We start from the raw sequence: 22,123 nt of genomic DNA on the forward strand, positions 1-22,123 counted from the left end.
AATCTCTGAATGCAAATTGAAGTATATTTTTACAACTTTTTTCTTTTTCTGTTTGCATTTTATTTTGCAATGAAAGAGAGGAATGAAGGAAAGAAAGAAGGGAGGGAGGGAAGGAAGCAGAAAGGGAAGGAAGGAGGAAAAGTTCTATGAAAATTTGCGAGTAGGAAGAGATTATTTTCACAGCCAGAGATTGGGGACACATGAAAAAAACAAAAAGATATCCCCCACCTTCAACTATCCCAGGGCACTTAATATTTGTTGAATACTTCAAGAATCTTTTCTCATAGGCTGGTGAAAACTGTACAAGGCCTAGTTCTAGAGTGAGAAATGTAGCCCATGTCAGAGAATTTAAGTCAGAGAATTAGTGTATAGTAGACTGGGGGGAGAGAATTTCACTTGACACTGTAGGGACACATGAGCTCAAATCAACTAGTTCATCCCGCTGAAACAACAACTCTGTGGGAAGTTGATCTTTGTCTCTCCACTTCCCGATGTCCATTTTTCTGGGCACTAGGGGCTGATTCTTTTCTATTACAAAACCTGCCACTTAGAAAAGGGCCTCCGGAAGGAGGCAGGCCAAGTCCATCTCTCGCTCTATCCCCTACCTCAGTGCACTCCTGGAGGTTTCGGTACAGCTCCACCAGGCTCTCCCGGGAAGCCTTGGTCAAGGGAGACAGCGCAAAGGCCTGCTGCATGTTGGAGGCACCGTCTCGTAGCCGGCACTGGATACAGTAATCTTCATAGAGCTCCTCCACCTGGGAGGACAGAGATATATAGAATTTCCTGCCCTCCCCCCCAAGCTTTTAGCCTTTGAGAATCTGGATCAGAAGCTGGAATAAGTATCCTTGCTCTCAGAGCGGGGGTCAACATGGTACCTAGGAGACGGTACCTGCCTACGTGAAGGAGTCAAAACACCTGGGCTCCACTCCCCAGCTCTGGGACCAGGGAAAACCACAGCATGTATAAGAGGGGGAGAAGGAAGGGAGGAAAGGAAAGCAAGCCAGTGCAGCCCCTTCTCCTGTTTCCCCATCTTCTAGGAAGGAATCTGATATTCAGCAAAGGGGTAAACGTCTTATCCAGTGTCACATAATAAAGTACAAACTCGGGACTCAGACCTAGGACCTCTGCCTTCGAATATAATGCTCTCTACTCGATCAGAGCATCACTTTGCTTTTCCTATTTTTATCTGTTTCTTTCTGTGGGTCAAATGGAGGGCCTCTACCTTGCCTGGTTCACATAGATGAGAAGATCAACTAAAAGAGTGAATGGGAAGCCAGTCAGTTAATGGGAAGCACAACACATGAGGAGCTGCTCTTATCACCAATATCTGCCCAAGCCACAGTTTGCTCTATAACTCAAGCGAGTTCCTACCCCACACCTTCAGCACACGGAAGCCATGAGAACTCTTCTACCTCCTAGAGCAAGGCTCTAGACCAGGCCGCCATCTTAAAAACTAAAGGCATTCTCATTGGAAACTTCAAGAAGAGGCTCTTTCCCTATGTCGGAGGGTGGAGGCAGAGGCAAGTTTCTCCCAGTTTCCCAGCTCCCTGCCTTAGCCCACATAAAGCACACCCAGAGCTAGAAATCACAGCTCTCCAGCAAGGCAGGCTTGACTGCTCCCAGAGACAGCCAAGGTGGAAAGACTTCCACGGGCCTGCCTCCAGTTCATTCCCCAAGTCCTTGACAGAATCCACATGTTCTCTCAGTACTCCCGGGCAGGGGAGGCGTGCTGGTGTCTCAGAGAGCAGCCCTCTCCCCGCTTCCCGCCCCGTCTCATCGGGGTCCCTCCCTCCTGCCCCAAACAAAGGGACGTTCTCTCTCAGTCAGACAGCCACTCTGAGACTGTAAGAGGAAGCAGACAGCATCTGGCAACCAGGCTGCCCAGGAGCCTCCAACATTCCCACCCTGCTCCCCAGGCACGCTGCACAAGAACTCATTCCCAGAAAGCAAGCCGCCTGATGCAGAACACATCTCTGGCTGGCCACTTCCAAAGACCTGCCCAAGGAAAGGGGACACCTGCTCCCATCCGAGTCCCAGATCAGCCGACCGAAGCTGGCTGCTGAGTCCCTGCCGTCCTATGGAGCTGGGGGAGCTGGGGCTGCCTCCCCCCTCCCTCCCTCCCCCCCAGGGACAGCCCAGCCTGACCTTGCTGATGTGGAATTCCATCTTCCGAATATGCCTTTCCACAGAGCGCGTTTGCTTTCAAGGAGAAGAGGAAAAATAAACTCAGTTGTGCTTTGCCAGCAGTCTGTGGCTCCTGCCCTCATTCCTCACAATCCCAATGTCATACACTCACACACATGCACACGCTCCCTCCCCTTCCCCAATCTCTTTCAGCAGTCACACAAGAAACAACTAAACTTACCTTATCTAAGTCATAGTAGAACGCCTGTAAGAGAGAAGACCCCTCAATATGAAACATGTTACTCAGAGCCCCAGCAGACAGAGACTTGTTTCCAGAATGCATGGAATCGGGGACCTGGATCCTCCAAGACACCTACTCTCCAGTACTATGTCACAATCTCGCTTGTTTCAGTGAGAAATTTTTTTTAATATAGTAGGCTTTTTGAAGTCCCCCCCATCTAAATCTAGAATTCCTCTATTTTTAAGCAAATATTTTATAGAGATGTTTGACACAGACTGAAGAGGTCAGGGAAGATGGGGGAAACAAAGTCAGAGCATTAGGGACTGTTGTAATGAAGGTTTATCAGAAATAAAAATGAAACATTCATATCAAAGATGGATCAGATTCATAAGCAACTTGTCAGGAGCACTTCTATCATGTAAAGTGGGAGGACAAGTTTGATCCCAAGAAAAAGCTCCAGGTCAGAAGTTGGGACAACCATGTTCTAGGTACCATTCTTCTACTACCTGTTTCTTCATCTGTTGTGATGCTTAAAATTCAGTGCTAAAAGAAGGCGGCAGGTTGATATCATGCCAGAACAATGGTTCTCAACCTTTTGTTCTCAGTTTCCCTTTTAAATTCCCTTCCTATTAAAAATTATTGAGGATCTGTCCAGAGTTTTTGTTGGGTCACATCATATATGGAAATGTGTTTGTGTGTATATGTATGTGTGTATATATATGTATATGATAGTTATAGATGTTTATCATTAGAAAAAAACTAATTTGAATTTGTAGACCATTTGAAAGGATTTTAGAGACCCCCTACTATTCTTTGGACCATGCTTTGAGAACCACTATGCTAAAACAGAATACTAGCTACATGGCTGGGGGAAAATAAGCAACTTACCCTCTCTGACACCCATTTTTTTCACTTAGCTGAAAAGTGGAGATAATATTCAGAAGAATTAGCTGCCTTTCAAGGTTGTTGAATGAGTGCATATGTAAAAATGCTTGGCAAGCTTCTAGATGCTATATAAACATCAGCTATTAAATGGACGCATAATGGTTGTGTATGTGCAATAATAGTTGGGAAGATACTTTGGATAGAATTTTATCCATTTAACCCTACTTACAAATGTTAAGTTAAAATGTTACTATTAGAAGTGATATTGCTCTATGCTATAGTTAGGGTTCAGCCTCAGAACTTCAGGGGGAGCCAAGGGATGAGAGGTTTGCCAGTTTCTCACCTAACCACCTACAGGCCTGCCTCTGATTGCCTTATCTTTTGTAGGGGACAGGGAATGGCAGGGTGGTGTGCCAGGGATTGTGTGGTGTGCCAGGGATTGTGTGGTATCGGTTTCTCTTCCCATTGAGCTAGGTGGGGAGAAGTCCCAATTTAATTGTCTGGTTCACAAATGTGTTTCCAACTAAACTGTAAAATTTTGATTTTTAAGAGCCCCTGGGGAAGGGGGACATTCACCCCGCTTAACTTAAAAATGTTTAATCATCATTTACTAAGCACCTACTATGTACAAGGTACTGTGCTAAGCACTAGAGATACAAAAAGAGGCAAAAAGACTGCCCTTAAGGAGCTTACAATTTAATAAGGGAAGGCAATAGAAAAACAAATATATAGATGAAGAAAGCTGCAAATGGATAATTAGGAAATAATTAACAGAAGTAAGGCACTCAGAGGCTAATTAGCTCAACCTCCTTATTCCATAAGACTGGGAAATAGAGGTCTAATAAGTGAAATAACTAGCCCAATGTTACAGGTGACAATGAACAGAATAAGGACTCAAATATGAGCCACAGGACTAGATTTAGAGCTGGAAGGAGATGTCAAAGATCATCTAGTACAACTCCTCATTTTTACAACTTCTACTGAAAATTGAATCAATCCAGAAGAGTCATGGGACCTGCTAAAAGTCAAAGAGAAGGCAACATTTGAACCCAGTTTCTCCGAATTCAGAATTAGTGCCCTCTCTTTTCCCTTTACCCTATTGCCTTTTGACTTAAATCCAGTGGCTCTTAAAACAAACAATACACCTTGGTTTCTTTATAACCCATAATATGTGTGTTGTGATATAACTTTTAATTTATTTGCTTATTTCCTCAAATATTATTTTGTTCTTTAAAAAATATTGTAGATTTGGGGGAGTTTTGATTTTTCTAGCTTTTCAAAGCCTGTTTTTGGAAAGAATATTGAGGATATCGGCTCCCTTGTGGGCCTTCCCTCCTCCATCTTCCTGGAACTCCTCTGGAAGAAGTCTGGATCCATCAGTAGCCTTGCCTATTTAATGCCTAACAGAACCCAGCCATTATCATGTTCTCATCCAAGGCTCAGCACAGGAAGAAGAGAAGAGGAGCCAGAATGATCAGGAGGTCTATAGGAAGGCTAGAATTATTAGATTTTCTTTTTTCCTTCTCCTGTGAGATAAAACTGTCAGTTTTTTTTTTTTACTAGTGTTCATAACGATAGCTATCAACATTTATTTAACATATAAAGTATTCAAAAATGCTTTACACATAGTATCTCATTTGAACATCATAACAGCTCTGAGTGAGATGCTCTATTGTTATCCAAATTTTACAGATGAAGAAACTGAGGTTGAGAGAAGTCACAGACTTGCTGAGGGTTATAGAGCAAGCCTCTGTGATAGGATTTAAATTCAGATCTTCCCAACTCTAAACCCAGCATCTAGCTGTTTAATACTAGTTAACATCCATAGTAGCCCTTTAAGGCTTGTAAGGAATTTCGCCTATTTTCTCCCACTTGATTCTCACAACCACAATTTCTTAGTCAGCCAAAGACTACTTACCAGTCTAGAGTTTCTTCTCGTGTCCTTGTGACGGCCAGATAAATAATCCAGCTCAGCCTTCTGGACACAGAGATATTCCCTGAGAGGGAGAAATAGAAGCGGAACAAGGTTTACTCCACAAAAAGAGACTGTCAAAAAGAACATTAACGAGTGAACAAAACATGAGGAAACAGTCAGCCCACCCTCACCCCCACAGTCTTACTTAAGGCCTTTTTTCAAAGCTTCAAATATCCTCTTCACTTGCTGGGGCTTGGGGTCCAGGCACGGGGTCCCCTTACGCAATGTGGCATAGACCTTGGAGGATTTCACGGGCATTTTTGATCTCATCGAGTTTCTGTGGAGGGACTTCCTACAGGAGGAAAGGACACCACTCAGCACAGAAAGGTCAGCGCCTCCAGCCAAAGCCGCCGCGTCCTCGGCAGCGAGCTTCTGTGGAGGCAGCGGCTGGCTCAGCGAGCCACACGGAGATTCTCATTTGCAGGTCTCGGAGCACTCTGACACACATCATGTTCAAATGAGATAACACATCCCCCGAGAGAGATGTTAGCTCTGTTTTACAGATGAGGAAACAACCTCAGAAAGGGCAAGTTATTTATCACAGGATAAGATTTCAAGCAGGGAGAGTCCAGAGAGATCATCTCGTCTCAACTTGTCATTTTAATGGACCCAAAGTTACACAGGTAGTGAATAGCCAGTATTCATTGGTTCTAAACCCAATACTCTCAACATTCTAGCATCCCATCTTTGTGGTGGAGATCATTGTTATTGTCATTTTTCAGGTCTAGTCAACTCTTTGTAATCCTATTTGGATTTTTTGGAGGGTTTTTTGGCAAAGATACTGGAATGGTTTGCCATTTTCTTCTCCAATTCATTTTCTAGAAAAGCCGAGGCAGACAGGGTTCAGTGACTTGCTCAGGATCAAACATCTCGGAAGTGAGGCTAGATTTGACCATCCAGGTTCAGCACTCTATCCACTGCACTGATCAATGGCCCTGTACATCTATATACTTATTCCATAAACCCCAGCCCCTCCTTGGCAGGGAGAGAATAAGGAAGTCCCAGCCAATAAGTAATGAAATATTTCTTGAACCCCTCTCATATTTCTAGGCATATGCTGGATGTTTTATTCAGAAAGATGAGTAAAACATTGTCTCTGCTTTCAAGAGGCTCACTGTTGAATAGGGAGAAAGACACACAAAGGAGAAAAGGTAGAAAATAAAGTATTGTGGTTGTTATTGTTTGTCCTTTGTTCTAGCAGAGGACCATGACATCATGGAGGTGTTGCCAAGACATGCAAGTGAATTGGATTTAAGTGAGGGAGGGCTGGACAAGGTCTCCTGCCTCACTTTCCCCTCCTGAGACATCAGGATCCAGGAGCAAGATATAGATCAGGATGATTGGAGATGGGATGCACTGGGAGACCTTGGCCTTTTTAAGCCCAGGTCTCAGTTTGACTGAAGCAAGTACTTATTTTCAGTGATTAAGAGTAAGTAAGAAAGAAATGAAGTAAATAATGACCTTTTTCACCTAGTCACAGAGAAACAGAGAGAGAGAGAAGAAAAGAAGGTGTATCAATGAAAAAGGCAAAGAAATTTAGAGAAGGAAGATGTCCTTAGGAAGGTTTCCTAGAGGAAGAGAGACTGAGATGAGCTTTCAAGGATGGGAAGGACTCTCTCTCTCTTACACTTACACATACACACACACACACACAAGCTTCCTTGGTGGGGAAACAAAATTAAATGGAAGCAAATATGGCATTGCCAGTGTGAAGTCTGATGTAGCAGATGGTTGTGAAAATTTTTGAATGATGGAGGGGGCAGAAATGGAGAAAGAAATAGCAATGGGTGTTGGCTACATTTTTTCTAGTATTAGAGATCTAGGACAGAAAAGAAAAGAGAAAATCAATTTCCTAGTTTTAACTGATTATGGAATAAATCACTCTGTGAAAAATCATAGGATCAGAGAGTTGGGAGGGTCGCTAGAAGACATCTAATCCAAATCCTTCATTTTACATATGAAGAGTCAGATCCAAAGAGATCAAGTAACTTCTAGGTCACTTGGGGAATTAACATTAAAGTCAGAATTTGAACCCAAGAATTCTGATTTCAGAGCAGTGCCCTCTCTACTGTTCCACAAAATCTCTAAGAAGTAATATCAATAGCAGTTTCAAAGACCCAGCTGGTGACCATTGCTACAACGTTCAAAGGCAAAGAATTGGAATAGTCCCTTGTGATTAATAATAATGGGATCTGACTTGTAAAAACAAAACAAAACAAAAAAAACCCCAAACAAACAAAAACAAAAACTCAATTTCCTGGATATTTCGAGGCTCTATGGAAAGATGTTAGAGATTTCTGTGTTATTTCAGCTTCTACTAACAACAACAAAGCTAAGTATCATGGGATTATAACTAGAAGGGACCTTGGAAATTATCCAGCAACCAAAAGTCTAACCCCCTCATTTTACAGATAAGGAAACCGAGGCCCAGACAGGGGAGGCAACTTGGCCATGTTTACAAGGCAACTGGAATATATGAACCTGAGTGTGACTTAACAATCTAGGACTCTTTCCAATCTAATATGTTTTCTCTTTTTCCCAATGCTGTGTTACACACACATGCACGCACACACACACACACACACACACAGCACCTGGTTGGTAATTTTTTTAACATGTAGGAGACAAAGGAGATTATGAGTTTTACAGCTTACATACCTCAACAGCCCCTAGAGAGGCCAGCTCCCCTATTCCTGTCAATATGTACCTAAGAAGTTTAAAAGTCAAAATAGCTGGGCTATTCACATTTCCAGATTAGCAAGATACTAGGCATACCACAGGCATAAATTTTCTATTTGCTCAATAGACTGGAACTGATCTAATCTCCAAGAGGGCAAGGCAGCCCAGGCCCAGCCAACCAGAGACTGCTGGGAAAGCCCTTCAGAGAAGGTCCAGCCAGCTCTAAGGCTCTGCAGCCACTTTGAAAGCCCTTGGGCTGTTTTGGTACAGGTGGGAGGATAAAAATCCTGCACACACATACCTCTCCCCCACTCCAGCTGGAGCCAAGGTCACTGGCCCTTGAGTGGCCATTTCCGTAGATGTCCCTCTTGAAACAAATCTCCTGGCTTGAGGGAGAAGAGTAAATCTAGCAAACATTTCCCTCCTTTCTTTCTCTGTCTCTGTGTCTGTGACACACACACACACACACACACACACACACACACACACACACACACACACATCTTTACCAACCTTTTGGACCGAGATCTCCGCAAAGTACCCATCTTAATTGAGAGCCCCGAAGGCTTCAGCAGCTGCAGATGTGGCAGTTCCTCCCCTAAACTTCTCCAGAGGCCGAATCCCAAGCTGGCCAAGCTATAGGCCCCGGCTGTCGTTGCTCACCTGCAGGCACTTGGTGCAAAGGATCACCACCTGGTTCCCCAGAGCCTAACCTCCCTTTCCCGGACTCTAAGTCATCTTTCAGCCTCCTGCCCCACCTTGGCCACTGAGCTCCAGAGGTAGAATCAACCCTGGCCCCGGCGTGGGAGCTCCAGAGACTGAGGTTGTCCTGGGATGAGAAATGGTACCCACTGCTCTTCTGAGCCGTCGGAGGAGCTGACCCAGCCCATGATCGATATGTGTTTGTGGGATAATTACATGTTGGGAGATAGGCTGCGTGTCTAATACGTGTGTCATGTCACCTTGCACTATACGCAAGCTCCTAGAGGGTGTGGATGTTCCATGGAGAACCTAGCTTGGGTAAATATTAAACAACCGACTGCTGGGCCCAGGCAAAGAGCCAAGCACAGGCAGGCAGAGAGACCCATACCACACACATGCACAGCCACTCATTGCAACTTCTGCCCTGAGTGGGCCCTGCACTCCTGAGCCCAAATGTGCTGGGAAGTCTCCTTACTACAGGTCCCCGTGGCAAAACAGACATTTCTAGTGGGAGGGAGGCGCTCCTTGTCACTGTCCTCACCCCGTGAAATTCAGGAGCTGCTTGGGCAGGTTTTATACCAATGCCTAATCTCTCCCTCCCCTTAAAAAAAATATCAAACCAAAAATTAGCAAAGGAGTCGCTGACATCTCCACCCACCACTTGTGCCCAGGCTATCAACATTTCTCTGGTGTCTCTGCCAAGAAAATCTCAAATGGGGTCACGGAGAGTCAGGCACGGCTGAAAAACAACAGCGACAATCCGAGGCAGACAGGGGTTAAGTGACATGCCCAGGGTCACACAGCTCAAGGGCCTGAGGCTAGATTTACTCCTAACTGCCTCTGGAGGAAGCATATTGTCTTGTCTAGGGAGTCAAAGTCAGCAAGACCTCCTAGTGGGAGTAGTAGAGGGAATTTCCTTCTTTAGGAGTTTAGGAGTCCACAAGTCCGGACCAATAATAATAACTGGCATTTAAGGCAAACTTTAAAGTTTACAGATTTCACTCTGGCTCCCACGAACCCCATGAGCCCCTCCTCAGATGCCTCACGGAGGTGATCCCGGCCTCTAGGCGGACCCTGAGCACAAGCAAGGGACTGAACTGTGAGTCTCTCTTCTAAGGACTTTTTCTAAGTGCAGACGGGCAGGCTGTGCGCCCTGGCTATGAATGAAGATGCATTTTTTCTGCGTTAGTAACTCGTGAAGGACCACTTGTTTGAGGATGGGCTCTTTACCTGGGCAGGGAATGAGGGCACACCCAGGAAATCACAAATTCTTAACATATTAAAGAAGTGAAAGTGATTCTCCGAGCTCCCACTCACAGGAGGATCTGTATTATAAAAAGCCTTTAGTCTAAAAGTGCCTGGAGCTCCTTTTGTGCAGGGGAGAAAACGGGAAGGGTTAGGGGAGAGGGAGCCTTGGGAGACTCGGAGGCCTTCGGTGACCACTTCCTCCCTCCTCCGTCTCTCTCCTGACCCAAGATAATTTTCCCAGAGTTGGCTTTGGCAGCAGGAATCCATTTCAGCCAGGTTAGGTTACCTGGTGAAAGAGAGCCTGAAGACAAGGTCTGTAACTGATGCCTGGGTCATTCCTACCCCCCAGGGGAGCCCAGAGCGCCAGGTCAGAGGGTCTCTGGGAAGGAGAGGGCCCATATAAAGCAAGTTGTTTCTTCCCTGCTCCCGGATCCACTGCTGTGGAGGACTCTCAGCTGCCAGACAGTTCAAAAAGCTTCAGGGAGTAAAACAAAATGACCCTTGAAGGGTGACAAGGTCATTCAAGAACCTGAAAGACCCTTCACGTGAAGAAAAAATAAGCATTTATGCAGCTCCTACTAACTGTCAGGCAAACGGTGCTAAGTGTTTTGCTTTGTTTTTTTAAACACATATTCTCTCATTTGATCCTCACAATAGCCCTGGGAGATTGGCGTTGTTATTTTACAGTTGAATGGGACTGATTGGATGAAGTATTTCTCAGTATTGAGTCACATGATCCCTGTTCCTGAGCTGGGACCTTGGGGAGGTCATTTACTCTCTTGGAGGAACGAACTTTGAACCTGAGATGCAGGAAATTGTAGGCGGTGACATGACCTGTGGGAGGCAGCCAGCATTGGTGACCATTGGTCAAGGATGGTTACATGCTTTTAGTCTATCCAATGAGAAGGTTCATGTCTTTTGCATTTAAATCCTGGGCAAGCTGGAAGCTGGTCAGGTTCCAGGAGTCGGGATGGCTCTCACAATTGGGGAAACTGAGGCAGGGAGGATTAAGTGACTCGCCTAAGGTCACACAACTAGTAAGTATCTGAGGCTGGATTTGAACTCCGGTCTCCAGAGTCCAGGCCCATCACTCTATCCATTGCACCATCTAGCTGCATCTTGCGAAAGGGATTGGGCCTATTCATTTGGTACTTTAGAGTCAGGAGTAACAAACAGATGAAAGGGGTGAAAAAGCAGATTTCAGTTCTCACGGTCTTGTTCTTTTCCTTTTTTTTAAGGCGATTGATGTAGTCATCAGTGTTGGACATTCCATAAAATTAGGACTGTCATAGCACCTACCCCTACCTCAGATCAACTGCAATGTTTGCAAAGTACTTAGCACAGCGCCTGCTACACGGTAGGTAACAGTACATTTATACAACCCCTACCATGTGCCAAGCCTCTGTCCAACACTTTGCAACATCTCATTGATCCTCACAATCACCCTATCAAGTGAATGCTATTATTATCCCATTTTACAGTTGAGGAAATGGAGGCAAACAGCGGTGAAGTGCCCGGCCCAGAGTCACCCAGCTAGTAAGTGCCTGAGGCTGGGTTTGAACTTGGGAAGAGGCGCCTTTCAGACTGCAGGTTGGGAGCTCGGTGCACTATGGCGCCACCTAGTGGCCCCACTGACAATCAGGGACCCCCCAAAGTGGCGTGGCCAGGGGACCATGGGCAGAAGGTAAAGGGCACGAGAGACAGCAGCAGAGACTCTTGTCCAAGTGTGGGCTGGAGCGAGGGACTGAGATCCTCACAGCGCCGTGGCTCCTGTCCCACCTTCCTCATGCCAGCACCCCGCCAGAGGGCAGGGGTCCTCACCACCATGGTCCTAGAGGGCTGATCCCAGGTAACCGGTGCTCTCCACCCTGGCTCTGGGAGCCCATTCCTCCTTCCTGCCGCCCCCTCCCTCATCCTGGGCTCCACACACGCACACAGACAGGGACCCAGACACACAAACACAGATACAGAGACAGACCCACACGCCAGTTCTGCCTTATCTCACCTGGAATCATTTCTGCCATCTCCCTCCCAGACTTCTCTATACCTAGTTTCTAGTTCTATTACCACATCCCTCTTTCAGCTCCTTTTTATGAATTGTCTTTCTCCATTAGAATGTAAATGACTTGTAGTCATGAACTGTCTTGTTTTCTTGTATTTGTATTCCCAGAGCTTGGCTTGCTGCCTGGCACACAGTGCTTAAGAAATATACTCAGTCAGGCAGTTAGTTTCTCTCTCTCCTCCCTCTCCCTCTCTCTCTCTGTCTCTCTTTCCTTCCCTTCTTCCATCTATCTCTGTCTCTCCCTCTTTTCCTCCCTCCTGCCTTCCTCTCTCTCTCTCTCTGTCTCTCTATCTCTATCTCTGTCTCTCTCTCTCTCTCTTTCCCTCCCTCCCTCCTTTCTCTCTCTTTTTCTCTCTCTCCGTCTCTCCCTCTTTTTCTGTCTCTCTCTCTGTCTCTCTCTCCCTTTTTCCCTCCCTCCCCCTCCCCCCCCCCCCCCTCTCTCTCTCTTTCCCTCCTTCCCTCCTTTCTCTCTCTTTTTCTCTCTCTCTGTCTCTGTCTCTCTCTCCCTTTTTCCCTCCCTCCCTCCTTTCTCTCTCTGTCTCTCCCTTTCTCTCTCTTCCTCCCTCCCTCCCTCCCTCTCCCCTTTCTCATCTTCACAAGAAGCTCTAAATTCCATCCTTAACTCCAAATGTGAAGAAGTTGTTCCTTATTCTATAACCAAATGTGCCTCCCCAGAACTTCGACATATGTGCCAGCTGGGACCAAATGGAACAAGTTTAGGCCTAAGAGTTATTTAAATATGCTTGCATATACCTGCCATAAACTACACAGAAAATTTCAGGATCCAGTTTCATTGTCACTATTCCCCTGAGAGGTCATCAGAGTGTTATGCCACAGTTTTCTTTAACTGTCCTGACTCAGTTTCCCTGTCTCAGTTTCCTTAACTGTTCTGTCTCTGACCCAGTAAAACTAAGGATTATTCGCTCTCGGGTTATGAATTAGCAAGATAAAAGAGTAGATCTCCTGATTCTTTTAGGGATTTACAATATTCTTTTAGAATATTCCAAGACCAACCCATGATATCTTTACTTCTTTGTCTCTGGAATTTTTAGGTTTTATGGCTTCCCCTCCCTGATAAAAAAACTTTCCCTCCCTTTCTCTTCTTTGTCTCCAAAAAGGTATTTAAGAAGTTGGGGTTCCTCCATTCATTGCTGGAGAATGGCGTCTGGCAGCTGGATGCTGGACGCTGGACGCTGGACGCTGGATTCTTTGGGTCCTCCAGCCCTGGGACCAATGTGGATTCCTTGGAACCAGTATACTTATCTCTGTCTGACTGGATAATCTGAGACGAGAGTCCTGTCCAGTCAATCTTACTCTCCCATTAATAAAAATATTAAAACTCTCTAATCTCTCTCCTGCCTCAGTTTCTCCGGCATTACAAGAGAATCATAGTTTTGTTTTGTTTTGTTTTTCTCTCTTTGTCCTTTTTCTTCCATCCATTATTACTGGAAATTTAGAATAAAGGTAGGGAAGTACAGTCACCAGATCTGGGGAAAGATTATCCCCAAACTTTGTTGTGGCTTCCAAGAAAGGTGGGTTACTCTCAGGGTCTGGTCAGGCTAAAGCCCAGGCTCCTGTTTGAGCTTCAGGGATACTTCCCAAGGTCCTAGAGAAGTTCAGAGACACAGAGAACTCTGGAGTTCATGGATACAGCTCTTTAGCCAACAGTAATTGCATTCACCTCCCCAAAGTCTGGAGACTTATACATGCTACAAGCACCAGATTCAGGGTCAGACATTGACAGCCCTATACATGTTGAGTATTTTGTAATATACATACATACATACACACACACACACACACACACACACACACACACATAGTAAATGTAAGAATTATTGAGATCCCTTCCAGTCCAACATTCTAGACCTTACATCCCAAAATCACTTCTAACTCAGAGACCTCTAAGTTCCTGCCAGCTTTAAAATGATGTTTTCCTAATTCTTATAATCAGTCCTTCCAAACCACATGACCCAAGGCCTATGAACAAGTTAGAGCCGACTTGAGGCAGCCTCAGATTTCTCACCCCATTCCAGTATCACAGGCTAGTCCGGGAATACTATTGCACTATAAGTCAGCCTTCCAGGGAAATGAGAGGAAAGAATTTCTTTGGCTCTCCTTTCTAGATAACTGAAGTTCCTGGTGTCTGAATTCAAGTGCCTCGGGGCCTGCAGTTCTCCATAATTAACAAAAAGCCTCATTTCTCTACAGCACTTTACAATTTGTGAAATGTCTTCCTTGAAATAAGCCTAGGAGGTAGGTGGCAAAAGTCTTAACTGTCTCCATTTGACAAATGAGGAAACAGGTTCAAAAAGGGAAGTCTTTTCCACAGTGATCCGTGAGCAGCCCAGCCAGGACTCAAACTTAAGTCTTCTGACTACAGTGGGGTTGAATTTCAGCTCCCCTTGATTCCCATAGACTCTTTCCAGTAGAGTCTGGGGTGCTTAATGAGAAGATATATCTGTCTCTTCCAGACCCACCCCCAATCTCCAGTGGTGCGTCTGGATTTTGAAAACAGAGACAGCACAAACCAGTCTGAGAAATGGGATCTATCCGTAATGAATCTGGAGATTAGGAAAATGGATTTTTTTTTCATGAATTACTTCTCTCACCCTCTAACAGTGGTTCTCCAACTTTTGTTTTCAGTATCTTTATCCTATTAAAAATTATTGAGGATCTCTCCAAAGCGTTTTTGTTTATCTGGATTATATTTATAGACATTTACCATATTGGAAATAAAAACTGTTTTTGAATTTGTAGACCCTCTAAAAGGGTTTCAGAGACTGCCAGGATCCTCTAGACCATACTTTGAGAACCACTGCGATATGACATGGGTAACAGCTGATGAGCCTCTTTTCCTTTCCAGACTTTCTAGATATTTCTAGAAATATTGTTTTGGCTCCCACTGACACTCCAGGGAGACCAGCTAATAACTGCCCTGGAGAAGAAGGGGCTACTCTTGCCTCTGTCAAGGATATGAAAACTTCTGGTTTCGCATAAGACTAGTGACATTGTGTCTCCCGCTGACAGCTCTACCACAGCCTCCCCATAAATCTTCATACAAGTGACTCCTTTTCTCTGTGTCCCAGATTCCCTCTAGGGAAAAAAGGGAATAATTTTATCCTACTTAACTCACTTCTTACCCTGTCCCCATCCCCATGCCCCAAAGCGCAAACTGGACTGGGAGTCAGAGACCTACAATTAAGTCCTGGTTCGGGCTACTAAGTGATTACATGACTTGGGGCAAGTTATTTTTTCAGGGGGAGACACAAGTGGGAGCACACTTTCCTCATCTGGCAAATGGGGATAATAACCTTTGCATTACTTATTTTACAGAGCCATTGTAAGGATTAAAAGAGAAGTTAAATGAGAAGGGTCTGAAATTTAAGGAATTAAAATCAGAGAAATTTTAAATTAAATTACTGGGACTAGGATGGGGGTGGAGGGTGAGGAATGTGATAAAGATCCAATGACTGGCGCTTGGCTGTGGGTAAGAGGTCAGGAGAATTGAAAATGGCAGCTGGATGACATTCCCCAAACATCTGGAAGATGAGAGAGGGGAGAACTACTACCCATCTTCAGAGGCCTTGCATAAGCTCCATGCCTGGAGCATTGCTCAGGGAGTTGAGTAGGACTTACGAAATCTTCCTGCTTTGCACGCTGCTGAACCCGGCAAAGGAGGAGCTTCTGCCCATGGTCCCGACATCCCCAGGCGAGAGGAATCTCACCTTCACGGACATGGTCTCCAGCCTGAAGTACCGTCACCTGGAGGGAAGGAGGACAGAAGAAAAGGGCCCTTAAGGACCAGGCTGGACTGAACCCTCCAGAGAGTGGACAGCATGAAAACTCTGGAGCCGTTTCTGAGATTTAAGTCTAACAGTCGATCCTGTACCACTCTCCTCCTGGAAGAACTCCTCGAAAGGTGTACTTCAAGGCAATCTCACTTTTTCTACCCAGCAGACCAGCTAGACTATTCAGGACCCCAGGCAGCTTCCAGCTCCCTCCTAACCACAGTCCTTCTGTCTTTCTCCTCTTTGTCTCTCATGTGTCCTCGATTGACCCTCCCCAGCAAATGCCCTGCTCAAATTTTGAACAGGAGGCAAATCCCAAGTTAGAACTCAACCCCACAAAATGGATAATCAAACCTCAAGTTCTCAAGTCACTGAAGCTAGAAGAGGCCTTTACAATCTTCTTTCCCACCCTCCTGTCCCTTCCTCATCACCTAGACTTAATCACTGAATACCATGGCCTGCATCAAACTGAAACCTGTTAAAGACCTTAGCTTACAAAGGCCACGGTCTCCCATCGCAGCCAGGGCCATCTCCAGTGGTCCTGATCTCTGGTCTGGGCCCAGAAGGCTCCGGAGGGGAAAGTGAGGCAGGGGACCTTGCACCACCTTCCCTCACTTAAATCCAATTCATTTGCATGTCACAGCATCCCTCCCTGAAATCACTGTCCTCTTCAAGAACGAAGGACTAATGATACCTTTGAGGCAACATAATGTAACGGATGGAAAGCTGGAGTTGGAGCAGGAAGACCTGAATTTAAATCCTGACTCCAACACTTCCTAGCTCTGTGACTCTGAGCAAGACCCTTAATCCTGTGTGCCTCGGTTTCCCCACCTGTAAAATGAACTGGAAAAGGAAATGGCAAGCTACTCTAGTATCTTTGCCAAGAAAACACCAAATGGGGTCACAAAGAGCTGAACGTGACTGAAACAACTAAATGACAATAAAGAAATTGCCAGCACGGCACTGAAACCATCCTAGCATGAGAGTGATCTTCATTCTGGATCAACAATTGGGACATACCATTGCCTCCCCTGGGAACAAATCCCAGTGTCTGTTACATTTACAAAGGGAAAGTTCTCTTTAATATTAAACACAAATCTTTCTGTTTTCATACCTTGATCCCAGGATCTCTACTTGCCTCATCATGTCACAAGTAATGATGAGAACAAGCAAAAAACAAAACAAAACAAAACCAAAAAACCCAGCTCCATTACCCAAAAAATGCCATGCTCTAAAATACCTCCAAGCTAGACTACTCCTAACACCAATGTGCCACATACACAATATGCTGAATCACAGTATACCTCGCTGGATCAGAGATAAGATGATACAAATTAAAGAACTTAAGAGATCATTTAGCTTAATAGTTTCATCTTTACAGAGGAGGAAACTCAAGTTAAGTGACTTGCCCAAGGTCACTGATGTCAAGGTCAAGATTTTGACTCAGGTGCTCAGGCTTCAGAGCCAGCGTTCTTTCTACCACATCTTCATGCATTCACTTATGTGTCTCTCCTGATCTTTTCTAATATTCTTAATATTTAGTTAACTTCCACTCAACCTTTCAGGCCCAGCTTAAATATCTTGCCATCTGTGTAAGATAATGACGATCATGGCTTGCATTTACAGAGCACTGCAAGGTTTTGGAAGCTCTCATTTGATCCTCAGAACAATCCTGGGAGAGAGAGGTTATTATTACACCTGTTTTACAGGTGAGGAAACTGAGGCAGACATAAATTAAGTGACTTGCCCAGAATCATACAGCTAGTCCATGCCAGAAGCTGGATCTGAACTCAGATTTTCCTGACTTACGATCCCGGGTGCTGACCTTTTAACAATAGAGTCAATTGTGATTATGGATGATGATGATGATGGGTACGTGTGTGTGTGCGCGCATGTGTTGTGACAGACATGTCAGGTGTTCTTCAACTAAAAGGAATTCAAGAGAAGTTGGATGTAAGGACCCAACCAAACAGAGGATCGTAAAAACTTGCTTCTCCAGACAGAATGGCAAGTATAGAAAACTGAGATTCTTGGGGGCTGCGGGGGAGAGGGAGGGGAGAACCAAAGTGCCCTCCCCCTACCCTGGACTTGGAGTCAGGAAGAACAAAATTCAAATCCAGCCTCAGACAACTTACTAGTTGTGTGGAAAAGCCACTTACTCTCTTCCTCATGACAGCACCTACCTCACAGTGTTGTGAGAATTATATGATAATAATTGTGAAGTACTAGATGGGGCAGGGGATAGAGGGACAGAATTGGAGTCAGGAAGACCTGGATTCAAATCCAGCCTCAGACACTTACTAGCTATGTGACCCTGGCCAAGTCGTTACCCCTGTTTGCCTCAGTTTCCTCCTCTGGCAAATGAGCTGGAGAAGGAAATGGCAAAACCATTCCAGTATCTGCCAAGAAAACCCCAAATGCAAAGATCGAACAATACAGCAACAACAAAGCACTTAGCACGGTGCCTGGCACATAGTAGGTATTTCATAAATGCTTGTTCCCACTGATATATTGTTGGTGAAATTGTGAACACATCCAGCCATTCTGGGGAGCAATCTGGAATTATGCCCAAAAAGTTATCAAACTGTGCATACCCTTTGATCCAGCAGTGTTTCTATTGGGCTTATATCCCAAAGAAATACTAAAGAAGGGAAAGGGACCTGTATGTGCCAAAATGTTTGTGGCAGCCCTGTTTGTAGTGGCTAGAAGCTGGAAAATGAAAGGCTGCCCATCAATTGGAGAATGGCTGGGTAAATTGTGGTATATGAATGTTATGGAATATTATTGTTCTGTAAGAAATGACCAGCAGGATGAATACAGAGAGGACTGGCGAGACTTACATGAACTGATGCTAAGTGAAATGAGCAGAACCAGGAGATCACTTTACACTTCGACAACGATACTATATGAGGATGTATTCTGATGGAAGTGGATTTCTTCGATAAAGAGAACTAATTCAGTTTCAATTGATCAAAGATGGACAGAAGCAGCTACACCCAAAGAAAGAACACTGGGAAATGAATATAAACTGCATTTTTGTTTTTCTTCCCAGGTTATTTATACCTTCTGAATCCAATTCTCCCTGTGCAACAAGAAAACTGTTCAGTTTTGCACATATATATTGTGTCTAGGATATACATGTAAAGGACAGCTTGCCATCTGGGGGAGGGGGTGGAGGGAGGGAGGGGAAAAATCGGAACAGAAGTGAATGCAAGGGATTCACTTGGCATGAGTTCTATCAATAAAAAGTTATTTAAAAAATAATAATAATAAAATAAATGCTTGTTCCCTTCCCCTGTATGAGCTTGGTCTGGTACCTGACCCCCAAATTCTTGGCCTCCTGTTAGTCCTCAGGCTAGAACTGTAATCTTGGTTCAGACCCAGCTACAGACTAAACTTTGCCTTTGGCCAGTGGGGTCTCAAGACCTGTATCCATGACCCCCAACATCTGCATTCTTGTACAACTCTGTTCTTATCTTTGCCTTCTTCTTGTCCAGGAAAACCCCAACTGGAACTTCTTCCCCTTCATGGAAGGCCTCAGTCAGCACCATGGAACCCAGCCCCGCTCCCAACAATAAGATCATTGTATTGTTAGATCAACTAGTTCATTTTATAGAGGAGGAAATTGAGACCCAGAGTGAGGAAATGTCATGGGCCAACCCTGATCTTTCTGAATTGCCCTAGCATTTGTACTACACAATGCAGTCATATAATTCTCAATTCTCCATGATCTAGTCTTGGAAGTAACAGGGTAACACAGCATCTAGAGCCCTGGGTCTAGATGGAGTGAGGAAGACCTGAGTCCGTAGGCTTTAGACACTGACTAGCCGTGTGAGCTTGGGCAAGTCATTTTAATCTCTATTTGCCTCAGTTTACTCATCTGTAAAATGAGGATAATAGCAGCACCTATTCTCAGGGTTATTGTGAGGATCAAATGACGATATGTGCAAAATGCTTAGGACGGCGTCTGGCACACAATAAACATCATGTAAATATTAGCTATTGTTTTTGAGTTCTCAACCAGACTTATATCACCCCACGCAGGTCCAGAACTATGTCTTTTCTTGCTCATTTCCACCATGGCATGGGGCCACATAATGATAATAACATTAATAATAATGCTAATGACAAACTGCTACTTATAAAGCCCTTTACTGTGTGTAAAGTACTTTACACATACCCATGAAAGGCATTATTTCATTTGAAATTCATAGCAACCTTGAGTATGTAGTAAGCACTCCACAAAGGATGGCTGAATGAGCATCCCCACTTAGAGCAGGGACCACCCTTTTCTCTGCTATACGGCAAGGCCAGGTTTGGCCAGAAGCTCCTTCCTCTCACAATCAGCCATTGCAGCATTAAAAGCAAATATGAGACGAGCTCTGCCCTCTGGGAGCGTTTTTCCCTTGCCCACCCCAGTTGGTAGCGAAGACGACACAAAGCAGCCATTCCCGAGGATGTGGTCGTGTCCATCATCACTACTGTGTTTTCAGACCAATAGCTAGGCTGCATCCTCAGATGTTAAGTTAGCAGGAAAGTGGGAGAAGATTGGCCCCGGGTGTCTCCTCAGACTCCTGCCATTCCCTCCGGCCCCCCCTTCCCTCTGCTAAGGGAGCTGTCAGTGAATTTTAGGCCAGACATCAATAATACAACAACCAATTACAGCAACCACTGGCTAGCCTACTTCGGTCAACTAACGATTAAGGAAGAAGGAGGTATCTCCTTTCCCTAGGCTTGTATGTGCCCAGAGATATTTCTGGGGCACGTAGTACACAATTCCTATTTATGATCACAAGGCAGTAGCTCCATGTAATGTACATAGGAGATGGATGGGCAGGCACCCTGATTATAAAACCTAAAAGCCTTATCCACATGAGCCCATCCTTTCAACTCAACAATCATGAATAAAGTGAGAGGCGAGGCAGCAGAAGATAGACAGCCGGCCTCAGAGGCAGGAAGCCTTGGGTTCAAGTCTCACTCTGACCCTCTTGGCTTTATGACCCAGAACAGATCACTTTTGCAGATGTGACCATGTCATACCTCCCTCCACCCCTATTCAATAAACTCAAGTGGTTCCCTATACTTCCAAGATAAAAGCACAAAATCCTCTGACATTTAAAGCCCTGGCTCCCCACTACCTTTGTTATACTTTATTCACCTCCACATTCCTCCAGTGACAGTGACTTCTTTGCTTTTTCCCAAATCATTTCCCTAGCTCCCAACTTGAGTGTTTCCACTGGCTGTCTCTCATACCTGAAATTCTCTCCCATCTCATCTCCATCTGACTTTCTTAAAGTCTCCCCTAAAATCCTATTTTATGCTTTTCTGATCTCCTCCCCCTTCCCCTTATTCTCCTTATCAGTCACTTTCTGACTCTCTCCCCTCTATGTTTGAAGGCTGTATTTCAAAGCCTCTCAGCTTTCTCCTATACTGGGCAGCTAACAGATCTCCAGACTAAGTCTCTGCCAGATGCGGCAGCTGAGGACGTTTATCCCCTCACCCAGGGTTATGAAGTTTTTTTATTTAAAGGCCCACAAAACAAAGTTTTTGTTTTTACTATAGTCCGGCCCTCCAACAGTCTGAGGGACAGCGAACTGGCCCCCTATTTAAAAAGTTTGAGGACCCCCTGCGAGTGCATCTACCCCAACTGACTTTTGAGTGGTCAGACCAAATGCCAGCTGTGGGCTGAGCTTTTCCCCTCAAACTTAGTGGGATTCTACACAGCTTCCCATGTGAACGGGTCTGGGAATAAGTTTTGGTTTGGATCTACTAGTGCTGCCTCAAGAGGGAGACAGAGAAGGGGTGCTAAATGAACTCAAGGTCAGGGAGGGTCAAATCCTGAGATTTTTTATTTTCTTTTTAAACTTTCTTTTGAATTTTGGATGTCCTAAATCTTGGAACCAGCTGCTTTATCTTTGATACATAATTTCTGTTCTGGAGAGATTTGAGAGGTAGTCTATCTGCCATCTTGTTGTTTATGTAACTCCAAAATCCTCCAATTTCTGTCAAAGCTAGTATCTTTTCTCTGTTGATTATCTCCAATTTATTATATATTCTCCACATATTTTTATATATTATATAGTACTATATGTATTTATAAATATATAATAAATCATGTTATTTATATTTAATAATATTACATATGCACATATAGTTTGTACATTGTTGCTTGCATATTATCTCTCCCATTAGAATATGAACTCCTTAAGAGCAAGAACTGTCTTTTGCCTTTGGTACAAAAAAAGTGTTTGTTGACTAAATGATGATTTTTTAGTGATCCAGGCAACTCTTTTTTTCCCCCTTCTCCACCTCATTTTATTCTTTAAGAGTTTTTTATTTTCAAAACATAATTTTCAACATTCACCTTTGCAAAACCTTGTGTTCCAGATTTTTTTCTCCCTCCTTTCCCCTCCCCT

General features: G+C 44.5%; 1 protein-coding gene and 2 long non-coding RNA genes across 7 annotated transcripts in view; 1 reads left to right on the plus strand and 2 right to left on the minus strand.

Annotated features, from left to right (window-relative positions):
- LOC127548918 (uncharacterized) overlaps window positions 1-22,123 on the minus strand; it is a 444,700-nt gene that overhangs the window by 74,524 nt on the left and 348,053 nt on the right. The gene's annotated exons all lie outside the window — the stretch shown is intronic.
- Window positions 1-22,123, minus strand: part of RIPOR3 (RIPOR family member 3) — a 108,418-nt gene that overhangs the window by 31,062 nt on the left and 55,233 nt on the right. For 3 of the 5 annotated variants that reach the window (XM_051976588.1, XM_051976583.1, XM_051976585.1), the window contains exons 2-7: window positions 15,556-15,681; window positions 5,371-5,517; window positions 5,169-5,247; window positions 2,366-2,389; window positions 2,146-2,199; window positions 606-755 (exon numbers count right to left, since the gene is read on the minus strand). In XM_051976588.1, the coding sequence (XP_051832548.1) occupies window positions 606-755; window positions 2,146-2,199; window positions 2,366-2,389; window positions 5,169-5,247; window positions 5,371-5,517; window positions 15,556-15,656 (555 nt within the window). In that variant the 5' untranslated portion in view covers window positions 15,657-15,681. Of the gene's footprint in view, window positions 1-605; window positions 756-2,145; window positions 2,200-2,365; window positions 2,390-5,168; window positions 5,248-5,370; window positions 5,518-8,417; window positions 8,697-15,555; window positions 15,682-22,123 lie in introns of those variants that run through there. The other 2 variants (XM_051976586.1, XM_051976587.1) reach the window with 2 other exon arrangements.
- On the plus strand, window positions 10,263-13,652 carry LOC127548919 (uncharacterized). The gene is made up of 3 exons (XR_007950484.1): window positions 10,263-11,211; window positions 11,336-11,390; window positions 13,035-13,652. It is a non-coding gene; the product is annotated as an uncharacterized LOC127548919 (long non-coding RNA).

The sequence above is a fragment of the Antechinus flavipes genome, chromosome 2, assembly GCF_016432865.1.
Source record: "Antechinus flavipes isolate AdamAnt ecotype Samford, QLD, Australia chromosome 2, AdamAnt_v2, whole genome shotgun sequence".
NCBI lineage: Eukaryota > Metazoa > Chordata > Mammalia > Dasyuromorphia > Dasyuridae > Antechinus > Antechinus flavipes.